This window comes from Thermothelomyces thermophilus, chromosome 2 (genome assembly GCF_000226095.1).
Source record: "Thermothelomyces thermophilus ATCC 42464 chromosome 2, complete sequence".
In the NCBI taxonomy this organism is placed as follows: domain Eukaryota; kingdom Fungi; phylum Ascomycota; class Sordariomycetes; order Sordariales; family Chaetomiaceae; genus Thermothelomyces; species Thermothelomyces thermophilus.
The window spans coordinates 3,968,376-3,985,540 of record NC_016473.1 but is presented as its reverse complement, the minus strand read 5'-3'; the positions used below and the strand labels follow the sequence as shown (position 1 = coordinate 3,985,540).

The following is a 17,165-nucleotide window of genomic DNA, read 5'->3' as shown; positions in this document are numbered from 1 at the left end:
AGCTCTTCCCCGCGGCACGCCCGGGCCAAGAGCGCGAAGTGGCCCGATGGGGAAGATATCGGGAGGTCTTTGGCCTACTTCTTCTCTGCCCGGAGACCCGTTCGACACAACTCGGGTGCGCCTCCGGTGGTAGGAAACATGCGTATTGGATAGAAACGACTCCGTACCAACCCCCCCCCCCCCCCTAATGTATCCACGCGGTGGCTTGGGGTCCAGAACCAAATCTCTCAACGACTGTGGGGGTGGCGGAGCCTTCTTCAAAGCGAAGAGCCAATGTTTCACCTGGGCACGAGTAAGCGCAACGGTGAGCTAGTGTACATGATGGCGCAATGGGATATTCGGTGCATGGAGAGTGTCGGAGCAGGCATTGCGGTGATGACCGTGCTTCTCATCAATACGGTAACCTTGTGTTTAGACATCCCCTTCCATTACGCTAGTGGGTCACCTGCCCACTGACGGCGGCCCACACCTACCCACCCTGTTGGGACGAGTGTTGTGTAAAGTGGGGTGCCAAAAGTCTGGGGCCACCCAACATACTTAACGCGTTTCGCGACATACACGCGTAGACTATATTTTCTTCTACATACAACAACTCAGCCAGATAGGGATCAATCTAGAGGATTTTGCCCGGAAATTAACGGCAAACCATAGCCGTAACAAGGAATTAAGGCCCAGTTACGCGTTGCCATTTGCGCGCTTATAGCTGCAGGTCGAAGCGAGCGGTCCCTAGCCAGCCTCTTCGGCGTGTCCCGACACGCGATACACCATGCCGTCAAACTCTGGGAATCTCACAATACATTCGAATCTCGACCTCGAACCGGCCGTCCACAGGTTCTAACACGGAAAGCAAAGCGAAACATCGTTCGGATGGTAAAAAGGGACCGACATTTGACTATAAAGGCCCTAGTTGACAGGGTTGGTATAGGAGTATCCCTGACAACCATCCGATGATGCCTCCGGGCTGGTAACCTACGAAAATGGCGCGCAAAGAAGAGGATTCCTTTAACAATGGAACTAGCAAAGGACCGGTACAAGTTTGCTTGCAAATGGTTACAGAATACTGACGAATTATTGCGTGTAAGACTTATCAAGTCCCCTGAACTTGGACGCCCTCGCTCGCTGGAGCCCGTCTTATTAACGTCCTCGAACGGCCAAGGACAAACGTCTATTTCGCCATGCCCGGATATCCAAGCTCGAGCTGGTAACACCTCGACGCAGCAGGAAAAGTGCCCACTTGCCTGATTGGTAAAAATGCTACCTGTTGTTACACCAACTCCGTAGTGAACGTGCTCACTATCTACCACCCGGTGTACAGACACATACATACACTACATACACTCCGCCATCGCGGAACCGGTCAGTTGAGGAAACACTCGACGGTGGCTGGCTAGGCGAGGTGGCGCGGAAGCTTGGCATTCGGCGAGAAGCGCTGCTTTGAATGATCGAGCAAGGGTAGTTTAGTAGGATACCAACTCCGACGAGCCTTCTTTTGATGCTCCTCTTGATGCTCCTTTTGATGCTCCTTTTGATGCTCCTTTTGATGCTCAGAGTGGGTGCCAACTTGTCCAATAGTTGTACAGTCCCGGGGACCTTATGTCTGTACTCGGCCATCAAGTGCCGCGTACAAGAGATTGCAATCGTCTCTCAGGGAGACATGGAGCGGTAATAAGTCCATCCGGGTTCAAACCTCCCTGGTACGTTAGTTACTGTGTTGCACGTCGCACTGCATCCCGAGAGGGCTCGCAGTCCGGCTCTCCCCGACCACTCGGCCGATTACTTGTGCCCCGACAAACCGCACCCAACGTACCGGTCCTCGGCTCCGTTCGGGGCTACCACCATAGCACAAATCGGCGACCATACGCAGGAAACATACGGATGTACTACCTATATCAGAGGAAAAGAGCAAGTTGCTTTGCGTTGGCAATTAACTAGCGGTTAGCCGCATGATGATCCCTCCGTAGTACCCGCGGGTGTTCCGTGGGAATTTTCAGGGCGCACATGGCACCCAGAGAAGCGGGTCGTAATCAGCAGGGACCCCTAGCCCTGCCCTGGTGTACGGAGTAGTGTACGGATTAGTGTCGGCTCGTTGCCAACACATGGACGAACAATCATTTGCAGGGTCTCTCTCTGGCATTACACTACACGTACTCCGTACATAACTACCTGACACACTAGTTACTGAGTGCGCTAACCAGTGTTTCCTGCAGCTCATCGGAGATGCGATGAGACGCGGTGGGCGGGGGGATCGTCATCGCCTGGCCGGTGGAGGCGCGAAACATATTCGCAGCACGTGGAGGAAGTTCATGAAGCTGATCCTCGTCCAAATCCTCATCGGGCGACGCAAGGGCCTGCAACGGAACAGATCTAGTGTCGAATGTGTTAGTGCAATGCAACCGTGACGTACCGCTGTCCATCAGTGCATGGTGGCAGTTCCCGATGGTCCCAAGACCAAGGTCGCAATGTTGCACCGCCTCCTCTACCCGCGGAGGCTCGTTCTTTTTTTGGATTTTACCTCTTCCCCTCTGTCTGCAAAGCAGTGTGTGCCAAACCACACCGAAAGGCCGGGGGCACCCCACATGCCCTAGTGCGGTCCGCCAAAGGAACCCTACACTAGTGTAAAGTTAGTGTAGTGTACAGCCCTGGGCGAGGAGGGGGGAAAATTCTGCCGGCTCAGCCACGCCTAGTCCCGATCTGGTACCATTTGTCAAAGTCGGTTCTGGCGCGATGTTGATCATCGCCCTGCCGGGAACGTTGATGTTCTCCCCGAACCCTCAGTTTCATCTCAACATGATAATGAGACAAAATACAAAGTTAAAAGTAGTGTACCCAAGGGATGGATTCCGACAAGATTCGGCCACGCTGAGGGCCTTTTATGGATCTTTTATTTTCATTATTATAATTATTATTATGTCTTTTATCTTTCGATTTCTATTATTTTTGCTTTTTTTGAATGTATATACACCCTACCAAGTATCCGTACCTCGCTCAGATTTGCTTCCTAGGTTGAGGGAGGTGTCTTACGCTCGCCGTTTCGGTCTGTAACTGCTCTGCATTTCGATCATTGGGTGTGAAAGCAGCCTGGAGGCTGGAGGTCTTCGCCATCGTGCTATCCTGCAGGTGTGGGTTGGATTGGACGATCAGCTTCGGTAGGTCGCGTTGAACACCCGCACCACGTTGTCTTATCGAAGACACCACGCCGCTGGCCCGCCGACCTGGGCGGCCAGGCCGGGACAAATCAACAGCAGACCCGTGACGGCTGCCGGGACGGGACGTGTGCGCCATGCCACTGGGAGGTAGTTCAGCCGGTCTGGTCCTGTTGCGGCACAGGACGGGCCAACGAATAACACCCGTCCACTCTTGTTCACTCCGCTCGTGTAGTGTTGGTGTACGTACGCTGGTTGCAGCATTGCGATTGCGGGTTTTGGCCACTCTATGTATTTTGAACAAGCGACTCCTGCTGACCCACTGTAATCCGCATGCACGTACGGACGGAGTGTGCACTATGTGCTTATACATACACTACACCTGACCTTACATACCTAAGGCACCTAGGTACCTTACCTTAGGCATGCTTGCTGCTGCTCTCGATTAGCGTCATTACATACACAGTACTCCGTACATCCGTACGGATTACACTACGACAGACAACTCGTCCCCCAGGTACACTACACTACTCCGTAATCCAATCCTGGCCAACTCTTTCGCGTGTGGGGGGAACCACCTGCGATCCCTGCGGAACTCATGTCTGTCTTACTCCACATTCGCAAACTCCGCTGTCGGCACCGAGATTCCTTTTTGTTTTGGCAGGAGTGACGGGGTACGGAGCAATGTCCGGAAAACGAGATGAGCACAAATGTCACGTGCGCGAGGCTCCATATCTCCCAATCTTACAAACGCAGCAAATTGACTGGACGAAATACGGCCGACCAAGCAAAATGCTGTGGGCCACCAACTGCTTTTTCCCGTGTTGCCAGAAAATGAAATGCCAAAACGAAATTTCCCATTTGGAGACGGGCTTCTCGCCGTCAACATTAGGGCTGATGAGCATCAGTGTAGCACTCACGATTTACTTGGTCTGCAAAGTATATGCTCTGCATCTTTGCCCAAAAGAAGTTTCGGAAAGCGCAGATGCAAACCGCAAGCCACGATGGGCCCCGTTTCGTTTCGTATACTGTGTGTGGGGAGGGTTGTCCCATTGCGGCTAGGGATAGTTAAGGCTGTGCACCTGCGCGCTGATCACCCTCGACACCGGCTCTGGGCTCTCATTGGTCCCCATCGCGCAGTTTTTGACGGGCCAGCCAGGAACCGGGCGCGGAAGACCGGCAGCACCTTCGTTAATCATCACCCAGCAGGTCGGGAGTGCGCAGCCGACGCAGCAAGCGCAGTGCAGTGCAGCGCATCGAGCACCTACAGCGAGTTGTGAATAAAAATATCCTCAGGGACATCTGGCGTGCAACAGATGCAACCAAAGACTCAATCACGCGCTGCGGCGCCGCCAGAGCCTCCACAATTGTCGACTTGCGACGTTCTCACCTACCACCACCACCACCACCATCATCATCATCGATCATGGTACCAAGAATGGGATTAATCGCACGCTAACTCGCCGACTTGCTGCCTGCAACCCATCTTAATGGACCAGCCCAGGCGGTCTGTCTGCAATGGCCAACTCGATTCGGGCCCCCGTCACCGCCTTGCGTCGATGGGGGAAAGAAAGGGAAAAAGCTCATCCCCCTCTTTCCCCTCCATTTCTTCCTAAAACGGCGCGCGACCGCAAGTGTAGAAAAGCAGGCCGACTGTTGGACAAAGGCGGTCGGTTTCAACACCACAACACTGACCGGGTTCATTTGGTGGTTCCGCATCCAGAATGCGGGGTGTACTAGTATCCTGTTGAGACAAGGGACTGGCTGCATCGGGAAATCGATGCTTGGCTTGCTGCGGCCAGCCCGGTCGCCACTGATGAGTGGCTGTCGACTTGCCAAGGGGGAAACGTAGCAGAGAGAGCAACACCAATCGCGCAAAGATCTCGGGGGCTTACGGAGTACACCAAAGAGAGAGATTCCGTCGCATCCTGATATCCATACTGGGTGTATGCCACAGCCTCCGGCAATCCGCACGTTGAAGCAGAGCACCACAGGAAAGCCACCCATAGCGAACTGAAAAGTGCCGACAGGAACCCGTGGCGGCCGAGCGGACGCAGACATACGTCCTGTACGGCTTACATGTGCATACTCTCTAGATATACTCTGATCGACTGCAGAGTGTAACGGCGAACAGAGGGTGCTCAGAAGGCGGCCCACCAGACAAAGACCGACCTGGCAAGGAATAAAGACAAGCCGAGCAGACGAACAGGACTGTTTCAGTTGCGGGTGGTTGAACGCGTGGGTAAGGACGGTCGGCAGACTGGCCACCAGGGTGCTGACCTTGGGGTATCGAATCGATACTCACCTACTGTCGGTACGCTACTGTGGTACGCTGTTGCGCGAGGTTTCTGCTTGCCCGCGGGATGCAAGTCGAGGCCCGGCCGCTCTTCAAGCATACATCAAGCTTTGGAGTTCTCTCACTCGCTTACCCCTGTCCACTAGCCACACCAACCACGGGCGCGGACCGATGGTGGGTGGTACAAGGACGTGAGTGAACTGGCGTGCGGGCGCAGGACTTCTCTCTCTTTTTTTTTTCGCAGAGGGCGCCAATATACACGTACCAATGTACCTACGTGCCTTGGGTCACATCGAATCGGAAACCCCTGTCGACCTACACGACGACACCCGAAGCCCAAACGCAGCCCCATGCCACCCAAGCATCCACGGTATCCCTGTACCGCCCCCCTGCCCCCTGACAACCCTGACGTCCGAAGTAGTGTACGAAGTACTCCGTACCGCCCATGCAATGTGCGGACTGAGCCTCGCCCTACTGGGAAAGCCCAAGAAACGATCCGCCCTCCACCAGGGCCCGGCCGACGAAGATGGGCGCCGGGGGGTATATAGAAAACCTCACCCCAAGGCTGGCCCGTCCGTCTCCCACTCGTTTTGCATTACCGTCACCAACAACAACCAAGAGAGCTTTTTTTTCTTCACAAACCCCTCGCGCCCCATACAGTCGCACTCGGGGCTCGCAACAGCTCTCGAGTTTGACCGTCTCCTCTCTGGGAATCCCAAGGCTTTTTTTCCCCCTTCAGAGCACAGCCTGCAAGAGCGATTAAGAATCTGGGTATGCGGGTGTAAAGGAAGGTCAGTTGCTGGCGATTTAGGTGGGCTGCAAGTAGAGGGTGACTGACGCTCTTGCTGTCCCCCAGTCTTCGAGGTTGCGCGCGGCTTTACCAACATCCCTTAAAGAGAAGGCCAGCGAGGCCTCTCCTCTCCTCTCACCCACCCAATATCCTCCCTCTCCCGCGCCTACGGCCGCCCTCCTCGGCCATCCCAGCACCAAGCGCTAGGACATGACCTACCCCGAACCAACCCACTTCTCGACAACCATGGACCTTGGCCTCTCTCCCGAACCATACAGCGGCGCCGGTTACTCGCGAACCGCGCCCGGCTTCCCAACGACGATGGCGTACGAGAACGGCGCTGTGTACGCAGAAGCGCCGTACGCGTACGCCAGCGGGAGGGCGTCGCCGGGCATGTATGCCGACGACGGCGACGTCGTGCGTGGCCCTGCTTCCGATATGAGCATGAGCGCCCCGTCATCCAACATGGGCTCACCGCTGTCGAGCCACGGACAGGCGGCGCCGATCCCAGACTGGGCCTCGGCACCCCATGGACTCGGCCTAACCCCAGGCATCGTAGATCAGGGCGACTACCTCCCCGGCGGCGAATACTCGTTCGCCCCGGGCGGGATCGAGTCCTTCAACCAACCCTCCTTCGACTTTCCGGCCGCCAAAGCGCCAGGATTCGTTGGTGAGTCGTCACAGATCCCTAGGTCCTCTCCTTCTCGTCCTTCTCCGCCTCCGCCCAGTCACGGCGGACCAGCCCGCCGTGGCTCTCTCTCTTCTTCCGAGTCTTGCGCTTCCGAGTCCACGGTCGTCGCCGCCCCCAAGCCCTCCAGTCCCGGCCTGGCGGTCGACACACGCCTTGCGCGGCAGACGACCACCATGTCTGCATCCCTGGCGTCCACCCCTGCCTCTTCCTCTTCTGGCCTCCTCGTGACGCCGCCCACGACCTCTGCTTCTTCCTTTTCTTCTTCTTCTTCTTCTTCTTTTTCTTCTTCTTCCTCTTCTCTCGCCGCCTGGAGCAGCCCGCCCGCGGCCTGCGGCTCGCCCTCGCGCACGGGCACCCCCAACGCCCGCATGCTCTCTTCTTTCTTTTTTCAATCTTCTGGGCATTTCGTCCCGCCTCTCGAGACCTGTTGGTTTCCTCTCTCGCGATTGCGAGATCCCACCGCACGACCGGGTTTTGCTGACATGAAAAACCCTCGCGCCTACAGATCCCTCCTTAATTCACCCGGACGTGAGGCCCATGGCGATGCCCTATGAGCCCTCGTACCCGGCGCCGCCCAGTTCCGGCTATCCCGCCTCGCCGTCGCTCTCCGTTTCTGCCTCGCCCCAGCTCCGGCCTGGCAGCAGCTCCCCGTTCATGCACAATGGCAACTACCAACCATACTCGCCCTTCCAGCCGCCCGTCGACCCGCAACGGCGCGGCAGTCTTGTCTCGTACCAGTCCCACTTCTCTGGCGAGCAGCCATTCGGTGGCGACGAGTCGAGGGACAAGCAGCGCTGCCCGCACCAGGACTGCGGCAAGACCTTCAAGGACCTCAAGGCTCATATGCTCACCCACCAGAACGAGCGGCCCGAGAAGTGCCCCATCACGACGTGCGAGTATCACGTAAAAGGCTTCGCGAGAAAGTGAGTAGTAATATAGTAGTAGCCTGTGTGCCCGGCTCTTCAAGAACCCCTGAACACAACAACAAACACAAGGCTCAGAGCGCTAACCGTGCCAATCTTGATCAGGTACGACAAGAACCGCCACACGCTCACCCACTACAAGGGCACCATGGTGTGCGGCTTCTGCCCGGGGTCGGGCTCCGCGGCGGAGAAGTCGTTCAACCGGGCCGATGTGTTCAAGAGGCACTTGACGGCCGTGCACGGAGTCGAGCAGACGCCTCCCAACGGTCGGAAGAAGACGGCCGGCGGCAGCAGCAGCGGGAACGACGCGAAGCTCACGGGCTATGCGCCCGACGCGACGGGCAAGTGCTCGACGTGCTCGCAAACTTTCAGCAACGCACAAGACTTTTACGAGCACCTGGACGACTGCGTGCTGCGCATCGTGCAGCAGGAGGACCCGGCCGAGGCGATCAACGCCCAGCGCCTGGCCGAGGTCGAGAACGACCAGGAGGTGCACGAAACGCTCGAGAAGAACCACCTTCCGACTACTACCACTACTACTACTCCTACTACTACTAATACTACCATCACCACCACCATGACCAGCACCGCCAGCGATGCTGCCGACGAGGACGACGAGAACATGGAGGACGACGACGAAGACGACGAGCTCAAGGGCGGCCGCCGCGGCGCCGCCCCCAAGGGGACGCTCTGCTCGCCGAGGAAAGCAAAGGTCGGCGGCGGCAACCCCCCGAACGGCGTCCAGAAATCACGCGGCATGACGCACTCGCGCGGCGGCGTCCCGCTGCACACCCGGGCCCGGGGCCGCAAGAACAGGCGCGACTACCCTTCCTCTTGGGGGTTCGACAAGGGCCAGATGACCATGAAGAAGCGGGTGCTGGCCGTCTTTGACGGGCCCCGGCGCCTGGCCAAGGACGATATGATGCTCTCGACCGAGCAGGAAGTGCGCATCAAGCTCCAGGACGGCAAGTCGTACGTGACCGACCTGGACCTGCAGACGCTCAAGCGCGCCGAGGGCTTCCTCAACGCCACCGAGGAGGAGAAGGGGCCCTGGATCTCGGACGACCCGACCGAGGAGCAATTCAAGCAGATGCTCGAGTTCTCCGCCGCCGCCGCCGCCTCCTCCTCCGAGGCACCGCCTGCTGCCGCAGCGCAGTGAAGGGATCTCTCATCTGCTGCCGGGTGCGTTCGATGGCATGAGTGCGCACCTAACCCACCCTCCCGAACGAACCTCCTCATCCTCCTTTTTGATACCCCGATGACCGAACACTTCCCTATACTATTCATGCATACTCGTGACATAAAATCACGCTTGTATACCATTAATGTGTTTTTTTCTTCTTCACTTCTTCCTGCTCTCTCTCTCGCGCGCGCTTCCGGCGAACCACATCGGACACGGGCTGGATTCGCATCGAAATGAAAGTCGAGATACACAAACCGGGACGAAGACTCTCCAAGGTCTAGTTTTCTTTTCTTTTCTTTTCTCAGTGGCGGCGACGTGGTGTGTGTGTGAGGTGGATTGGGACTTTGGGTTCATTATATGTTTGTGGCGCGTGTGGATCTTTCATTGGACTTTTAATCTTTCTCACTTCCTTCCATCTTCTTGCTTCCAACTCTCAGACCTCGGAATACTCACTGGGGCGGAACGGACGGACGGACGGACGGATCTAATAATGATTGCATGACCATGGGATCGGCATTGGCTTGGATGAAATAGGACCAGGGAAATGGGAGAAGAATATACAAGGCCCGGACATACTTTTTTGCGGTTTACTTCTTTAGAATATTCTTTTTGTTGTCCTCCGTTCACTCTCGAGGTTTCTTTCCTCTTCCGCCGGTCTGCTTGCTTGATACATTGCGCGGTGGATAGATAATCGATACCCTGTTCTCATCAAACCATCTTCTACGCGTTCCCGCCTGTGTTGTGATGATTTTTGTGGGGCCAATGACGGTGAAACGGTAGGTTATATACAAGGCATTCGGAAGGAGTCTGGAAGCGAGTACATGCTTATCTAGCTTTGTGTGGCCCTCACTGTCGGCCTCTTGATGAGTGTTTATTTGGTGTTTGGCGGCTGCCGATTTTGCAGTCGATACAGAAAAATCAGATGCAGTGCTGTTAGTAAGCGAGTATGAGTATGTATGTACTGTACGTTCATCTCTGATCTTCCATTCCCGACTTGACTTCCATGCGTAAGGCTGCTGCACCCACGATTTTCTTTTCTTTTCTTTTCTTTCTTTCTTTCTTTCTTTCTTTTTTTTTTTTTCTTTTTTTTTTGTTTTTTGCGCCAGTTGATCGGGGCCCTCAGAAACGCCCACTGCCATGAAGTGTTCTCGGAGCACTTCCGAGCAACTTGCCTCATTGCTCCACAAGATCTCCGATGACTTCTACAAGGTTCGGTGGGGACCAGCCCGTCACCGGGATATAGGTTGGAGCGATGCACAGGGCCTTTCTGAGTGTTGCCCGCGGGACAAAGTCTATTCTCGTCTTGAGTGGCGACGCGACCAGTGTGGGTTCGGCATTTGCCAGTTTGGAGGGAAAGGATTCAACAGCTTATCCAAACACGCACGGCACGCACTTGGACCGGCTCGATATTCCTTTCCCACTTTGCTCCCAAACGTTGGGCTCCCAGGGTCTGACCTGCCCTCACAACCCACCCACTCCTAAGGCCTCTTTTGCCCACCTTTACTTGTTATTATTATTACACTTACCCACCTCGAACAAGTCCCTTCCCCTTCCACCCCAATCACAACTACTATTGGCGCAACCCCTTCTAAAGAAGCTTGGAGGTCAACAACAAGACAATTTTTTTTTAAAAAAAAATGAACTGAGAGATACAACGCCTAAAAAGGGGGAGAAAAAAGGTGAAAGAGAAGATAAAAAAAAGGAAACCGAAAAAGAGATCACAATGGCTTTAACAGCAAGGGTCTCCCTCATCGGTCCCGATACTTCAGATCCCGAAGACATCTTTGGCGCTTCCCTCGGGGTCATCTTCCCCGATGACATAACCAACTCACGTACGTTATACTCCCTTATCCAGTTCTCTGGCCTCGGCCTCTCGCAGCCACCACCTCAGCCGCCGGGCGGCACTTGACAGCTTTGAAGTAGCGCCTCTGTTCCGGAGTTGCTCCTGGTAACCTCAATGAGGTGAATGGGAAGAAGGGGGGGAGCGAAGGGGGGAAGGGGATAACCAAGCAACGCTGACTGACTGACTGGCTGGCTGACTGGCTGGCTGACTGGCCGGACAGACGGCGACAACGACCACGGGCTGCTCTACAGATCCCCGCACCTCCCGCGGCCCATCCAGCTCGCCCTTGCCGATGTAAACGCGGAGGAAGACCGCCGCCTGTTTAGCCACTACTTGTGGAATGCATCGCTGCTGCTCGCCGAGCTGATCGAGGCGGGGACGCTGGGGCTGGAGATCCCGTGGAAGAGCGAGCTGGCCGCGCCCCTGGCGGGCTTTGACGTCTCGGGCCTGCGCACCATCGAGCTGGGTGCGGGCACCGCATTGCCATCCATCATGGCGGGGCTGCTCGGGGCCAAGAGGGTCGTGGTGACGGACTACCCGTCGCCTCCGGTGCTCAAGACGTTGAGGGACAACGTCGCCGCTTCGATCAAGGAGGCGTCGGCGCCTGCCGGGAGGTTCGCTGTGGAGGAGGTGCTGGTCGAGGGTCACAAGTGGGGCGATTTAGACACGCCGCTGGCGGAGGCGAACAAGTACGCGTTTGATAGGGTCATTGCAGCGGATTGTCTGTGGATGCCGTGGCAGCATGACAATCTAAGGCGGTCGATCGCATGGTTCTTGGCGGATGGAGACGGAGCGAGGGCCTGGGTAGTTGCGGGATTCCATACTGGACGGGACAAAGTGGGTGCTTTTTTCGAGAGCGCGGCTCTTGCGGAGGTCGGGCTCGAGGTAGAGTACCTGTGGGAACGGGACTGTGACGGGCAAGATCAAGACTGGGTCGTGGACCGCGGTTATGACCATGCAAGGAGATGGAAGCGGTGGTTGGCGGTGGGCGTCTTGAAGAGGATACGGAAGCCTGCGGAGGAGGGCGAGCAAAGGCCATGATGAGGGGAGGAGGGGAGGAGGGAAGCGTTTTATATCCCGGTCTGACCCAGGCTATTCCTCAGCTTGCATGGACCCGGGGAGAGTTTTACCGGTTTTACCGGGGGAGAAGCTGCGGCTTAGACTAAGTCTAGCTTGACACACTAATTTAGTGTATGCCTGAATATCCTCTAGTACGGGGGAGGGCCCAATATTCAGTTCATGGTCAAGCAGCCTGAATGATAGGAGTCCTGGGGGCTGTCCACGTCCTTCTGCGCTTTGTTCCGAGAGACTTGGGTTCCTTCAGCCACCATCAACAGACACTTCGGTTGACACATGTCGCTCGAGCTGATACAAGAACTGCTCAGCTCGAGGGGCCGCCTTGACTCAATCAGGCAACGCTTGGGTCGTGGCGTCCACGTTGACCCCTCGCTTCGCATGGCAACGGGCTAACCTAAATCCACGCTGACATGCACACCCGTCATCATTGATCCTGCGGCACCTTGCCTTGACAACGCCGGCAGAAGCAAGTTGAACCACAACGATTCGCACGACCGGCATTGCCTTGTCAATTTCTCTGGGGCGCTCCCCCCCCTTCTTCTTGGGTAGCTGACGCTTTCCTGGCTACAAGTAAGTCTGCCGGCCGAGGGAGCTATGATGTTGAATCGCTCAGGCGGTTGCTGGTACGATGAACGTCAAGGGTCCCGGGGGGGCGGTTAGGTCATTGGTGACTAAAGGTCAGCAACCTCGCTTCTCCACCCGTGTCCAGCTGGGCTGCTGTCGTCGAGCACCTTCATTCCAGACGCCATGCATATTTGGACGACGACATTACGAACGGCCTTTACCTGCTCAACCGTGGCACCGCCATTGAGAGCACCCTTCAGGTGCCCCTTGAGCTGAGGATTCACGTCCAGGGGTATCAGGCCGGCGATCATGACGAACGAGGTCTCGGCGGCGCTGAGCACGCTGGTGTTGCTGAGGACATAGCCGTACATTAGGCGCGCCACCAACCCAAGATCCTCGGTCCCGGAATGGTCCATTTGGTTCATGACTTTTCTGGTGACTTTGCCGTAGACGGTTTCAAAAAAACTCTGACCGCGCTGCATGATTAGCGGCGCGGGCGTATCATAGACATCGGCGCGCCGCCCGGTGGGAGAGAAGGACTCGGGTTCATCTAATAATTCATCTGGTGTCACCTTCTTGAGCTCGAGCAGGGCATTGATTGTCTGGCGCGAAGATCAGCTAAGCGTGTCCATCCCTGGGAGCTTCGTCCGAAGGAAAAGTTACCCTCGGAACACCGCCAACTGCGGCAGCCTTGATCAAGGCTTCGCGTATGCGGCGGGAGATGCGTAGTTTCTCATCATGGCTCGGAGCTATGCCACCTGGGCCATGCCGCAGGGCGTGTTGATAAATTGTAGAAACCTCGTCGGGACGATTTAATTGGCAAAGTGTTGTGGCGGCAATCAGATACCAAGTGTGTCTTGGCAGGTCCGGATGATCGCGTATAGAAGCAAGGAGAGAAGGTGTGATGATGGCAGACAACGAGCTCATGGTGCGCACCAACGAAAACCAAATGCGACGTATCAGAGAAGAGGTCTAGCCGTACACAAATCGGAGCCTTCTCGTGGCGTTCGAAGAGCAAAGTACACAGTAATCGCGAGAGCGTTTCCTTTTTGAACAAACAGGAAAGAGCCGGAGGGACCGTTGTTCGGTGCACCGCCACTGGGCCATCTTTCGCCGATACATGCAAGTACGTAGTACTCCGTACGGAGCACCTTACGGAGTCCCGCAGTGGTCAACAAACTGTGGCTGACCCCTTCTCGCCCCACATGCATGCGTCGATCCCGAAGCTTCCCTCCAGAGCCCTGAGCTGCTTCCCATAACGTGGCAACAAGCCAAGCCAGGGTCCGTCATCTTACAAAGTACTGTATCGCACATCCATCCATCCCACCCTTCGCGACAAACCGATTGCCGCCGTCTCCGACACAATGGATACCTGACTGTCTTCTCGCCATACCCGGATTTCCGTTCTCATCCCGAATCAGCATTTCCACAACAGTCCGCCTGATAAGATGCGGCTCGCGTGGTACGCAGGGGTAAGTGCTTCCGCTGTGCTGCAGCTGTCGCTCGCGCCCTTCCAGCCCCCCCGTCGATTCGGACTGTTGAAGCTTCCAAGAATTATCTTGGAAGACCACGGTTACGGTGTCGAAAGCTAACTCGCGTCTTCCAGGCCTCCACGGCTCTCGCAGCCGCCGTGGTTGCGTCGGCGTTCTATCAGCGCGCCAACTTCTACTCTGCCATGGTGCATCTCGCCCAGAGCAGCCTCTCATTGATGGTTCGTTCCTCCCGTTTACCACCCTCCTCCTCGATTTGCTCTCAGTTTCTCGTCTTCCACCGAACCCCCCAGCCGCTGACTCCCGGCGATTTGCAGGTTCTTGTCAACCTCATCTTCGTCGTCTACGGCTCGTTCATGTATGGCCTCCAGCGCCTCTGCTTCGGCCCCCTTCGCCCGACCGAGATAGAACAGCTCTATGAGAAGGCATGGTTTGCCGTTACGGAAACGTGCTTGGCCATGACCATCTTCCGCGATGAGCTCGGCGCCTTCTTCCTCGTCATGTTCACGGCCCTGGTCACGGGCAAGGTATGGGGTTGGATTGGAGACGGACGTGTCGACGTCCTCGAGCAACAACCTCCCGCAAATCCGCGACTCTTTCACGCTCGTCTCGGTCTCTCGCTATTTATAAGCGTTGCTTACGACATTTGGCTCCTCACATATTCCGTCAACACAGTGGTGGAAGAAGCTCGCCCCTCGATGATGCTCATGTTTCTCTTCGAGTTCGCCGTCCTCGCCGTGAACTCGCTCCACACTGTTGCTCGGTATATTATCTCACTCGCGGAGCAGCATGTTGTTAAAACGCAGACGCGGCAGCGCTTGGAGGATAGACGCCGCCGTGTTAGGGAGCAAAGAGCCGAAATTCTGAGGCGCCGAGAGGCTGAGGGAGCTACAGGGGACAACGAAGAGCTTCCTGACGAGAATGATATTGACGAGATGGATATTGAGGTGCCTGGTTGGGAAGCAAAGGGTCAATGGGTCTTATCCCTCGATTTGCTTGCTGGTAAGTCGACTCGAATCTCGCTGGTACCCGACACCTGCGCTAACAGTTTCTTTTTTTTATCCTAGACTTCGTCAAGTTTGGCATATACACAACCTTTTTCTGCGTTCTGATGAGCTTTTATGGCCTCCCGATTCACATTATGCGGGATTGGTTTATGACGACGAGGTCGTTTCTCAAGAGGCTCCACGCCCTCATCCGCTACCGCCAAGCCCTCAAACATATGGATCAGTATCCGGACGCTACCGCCGAGGAGCTTGGCCGAGAGGACACCTGCATCATTTGCAGGGAGGAAATGCGTCCCTGGGATCGCAACGACCCTTCGCAAGTTGAGCGTAGCCGCGCGAAGAAGCTCCCTTGCGGCCATATCCTGCACTTCGGCTGTCTTAAGAGCTGGCTGGAACGGCAGCAAGTGTGCCCAACTTGCCGGCGTCCGGTTGCCAGGGACGGACCGCAGCCGGCCGCTAATGCCCCCGCTGGCGTTCTTGGGCTCTTCCCTGCCGGGCAGAACCGACCGCCGCAGCCCCCGGCTAACGGCCAGGGAGCTCCTGGCAGAGACCAGCCGCCTCAGGGAGCCGGAGCCGGGGCAGCGGATCGCCAGCAGAATAACCCAGTCGCAAACCCGAATCCGAACATCAGGTTGTTCAACCTTGGGCCTCTTAGGTTGGGCTTTGCCCAGGGCGGAGTCGACGACATTAGGGAGATGGCGCAGCGTATGCGGCTGCCTCCGGGCGCCGTGAACTTGCCCGTACCGACGCCTACGGTCCCTGCAGCTCAAGAGAACAATGCATCGGCTCCCAGCCTTGAGCAGATCCGCGGGCAGCTCATGGCGTTGGGGCAACAAGTCCGGCAAGACATCATCAATGCGCACAACGCAGCACATGAGGTCCATGTCCTGAACCTTTTAATGAACGAAATCAATCGCCTCCGTCAACTGCAACAACAGCACCAGAACCAGCAGCAAGGCGCCCAATTTGCCGCCCCGGGCATAGTCCTAAGTGGACAAGCGTCCTTACCACAACAACAACAACAACAGCAACAACAACAACAACACGGGGTAACGCACCCGTCCACGCATTTACCCGTGCAGGCGTCCCTCCCTATCCCGCGTTCTCCGAATCTCGTGGCCGAAAGGCTTCCTCCCGGTGTAACCCGGCATGTTGGCACGGGTTACGGAGCAGCCATTCCGGCGGGCAGTCCCGACTTGCCAGAAGGGGTGGTCATTCCGCCGGGTTGGTCGTTGCTCCCTCTCCAGCGGCTGGATGGCGATGTACTGTCGTCTGAACAAACACACAACGCTCAGGCACATGCCCAGGATATACTACGATCGGTCTTTGGAAATCATCCTCGATCCAGGGGTACCAGCCCCGCTCCTCCCAGCAACTTGTCTACACAACTAGGACGGTCCGGCGCACAGGCAGCTCGCAACGTACCCGAATCATCTCGACGACCGGGTTCGCAGGGTGACACGGCCGCACGTAGGCAGCCCCCTGTCACCGCGCCTGTACCTTTGGCGCCAAACTGGGGAGGTTCGGCGCAGCTATTTGGGGGCGATCGGACCACGGGACCAGTTTTGGGGTACCAAGTGGAGCAGCGGCCAGCGCCACACGAAGAGCCCGGGGAAAGCAGTGGTGGTGGACCGGCGGCGAGCACATCGACAACGGTAACCGGAGGCGCTTCCGGGGAGAGCAGCAGTGAGCAGCAAACCGGAGGAACCGAAGTGAACGGGAGTACCAGCCATAGAGGACCTAGGGCTGCGACGGTTGAGGAAGCGGAGGATGAGGATGAACAATGAATGTCTGTACCGTTAGTTATCACCTTTTTGCCACTCTCGAGCAAGCGCAATACCGAAATTGTGTCGGGCGTTAGGTTGGGTTTATCTTTAGATCTGTTTTGAGCCGGGAGGCAGGCTGGCTTGGTTGGGATGTTGAGGTATCAATCCAGCGCAGCGTATTCAGGATGTGGTACACATGATTAGAACAGAACTAAGGTACCTACCTCCTTAAGAGTTTCCGCCGAAATTTGAAGGGCGTGCAACGCGAAAACAGCCTTGCACAAGATACGTACTGTACCTGGGAGGGAATGACTGCCTACGCTCCTTCCATCTCCAGGGCCGCAACGCGGCGAGATAAGTATTCTTTTCCAGGTCACAGGGCAACCACAACC

At 56.5% G+C, this 17,165-nt stretch overlaps 5 protein-coding genes across 5 annotated transcripts; 4 read left to right on the top strand and 1 right to left on the bottom strand.

Annotated features, from left to right (window-relative positions):
• Positions 1-1,459: 1,459 nt before the first annotated feature.
• Positions 1,460-1,705, top strand: MYCTH_2302055 (uncharacterized protein). The gene has a single exon (XM_003661968.1). It carries the CDS (start codon positions 1,493-1,495, stop codon positions 1,664-1,666), a length of 174 nt encoding a protein of 57 aa, XP_003662016.1. The 5' UTR covers positions 1,460-1,492; the 3' UTR covers positions 1,667-1,705.
• A 4,648-nt stretch (positions 1,706-6,353) lies between these two features.
• MYCTH_2302052 (uncharacterized protein) lies at positions 6,354-9,085 on the top strand. The gene is made up of 3 exons (XM_003661967.1): positions 6,354-6,899; positions 7,426-7,843; positions 7,949-9,085. Exons 1-3 carry the CDS (start codon positions 6,476-6,478, stop codon positions 9,000-9,002), a joined length of 1,896 nt encoding a protein of 631 aa, XP_003662015.1. The 5' UTR covers positions 6,354-6,475; the 3' UTR covers positions 9,003-9,085.
• A 1,041-nt stretch (positions 9,086-10,126) lies between these two features.
• On the top strand, positions 10,127-12,006 carry MYCTH_2302048 (uncharacterized protein). The gene is made up of 2 exons (XM_003661966.1): positions 10,127-10,858; positions 11,090-12,006. The coding sequence occupies exons 1-2, from the start codon at positions 10,750-10,752 to the stop codon at positions 11,908-11,910; spliced, it is 930 nt and encodes a 309-aa protein (XP_003662014.1). The 5' UTR covers positions 10,127-10,749; the 3' UTR covers positions 11,911-12,006.
• A 611-nt stretch (positions 12,007-12,617) lies between these two features.
• MYCTH_47732 (uncharacterized protein) lies at positions 12,618-13,437 on the bottom strand (the record flags this gene model as incomplete). The annotated part of the gene is made up of 2 exons (XM_003661965.1): positions 12,618-13,112; positions 13,174-13,437. The coding sequence occupies 2 exons, from the start codon at positions 13,435-13,437 to the stop codon at positions 12,618-12,620; spliced, it is 759 nt and encodes a 252-aa protein (XP_003662013.1).
• Positions 13,438-13,770: 333 nt separating this feature from the next.
• On the top strand, positions 13,771-17,078 carry MYCTH_2302045 (uncharacterized protein). The gene is made up of 4 exons (XM_003661964.1): positions 13,771-13,982; positions 14,117-14,221; positions 14,318-15,002; positions 15,068-17,078. Exons 1-4 carry the CDS (start codon positions 13,959-13,961, stop codon positions 16,792-16,794), a joined length of 2,541 nt encoding a protein of 846 aa, XP_003662012.1. The 5' UTR covers positions 13,771-13,958; the 3' UTR covers positions 16,795-17,078.
• The last annotated feature ends 87 nt before the right edge of the window (positions 17,079-17,165 follow it).

Excerpts from the sequence above, each read along its gene's own strand:
- MYCTH_2302055 (XM_003661968.1), top strand. The coding sequence starts at position 1,493 with ATGCTCCTCTTGATGCTCCTTTTGATGCTCCTTTTGATGCTCCTTTTG.
- MYCTH_2302052 (XM_003661967.1), top strand. The coding sequence starts at position 6,476 with ATGGACCTTGGCCTCTCTCCCGAACCATACAGCGGCGCCGGTTACTCG. Across the intron at positions 6,900-7,425 it reads CAAAGCGCCAGGATTCGTTG|ATCCCTCCTTAATTCACCCG; the intron begins GTGAGTCGTCAC and ends TCGCGCCTACAG. Across the intron at positions 7,844-7,948 it reads GTAAAAGGCTTCGCGAGAAA|GTACGACAAGAACCGCCACA; the intron begins GTGAGTAGTAAT and ends AATCTTGATCAG.
- MYCTH_2302048 (XM_003661966.1), top strand. The coding sequence starts at position 10,750 with ATGGCTTTAACAGCAAGGGTCTCCCTCATCGGTCCCGATACTTCAGAT. Across the intron at positions 10,859-11,089 it reads CGATGACATAACCAACTCAC|ACGGCGACAACGACCACGGG; the intron begins GTACGTTATACT and ends CTGGCCGGACAG.
- MYCTH_2302045 (XM_003661964.1), top strand. The coding sequence starts at position 13,959 with ATGCGGCTCGCGTGGTACGCAGGG. Across the intron at positions 14,222-14,317 it reads AGAGCAGCCTCTCATTGATG|GTTCTTGTCAACCTCATCTT; the intron begins GTTCGTTCCTCC and ends GGCGATTTGCAG. Across the intron at positions 15,003-15,067 it reads ATCCCTCGATTTGCTTGCTG|ACTTCGTCAAGTTTGGCATA; the intron begins GTAAGTCGACTC and ends TTTTTATCCTAG.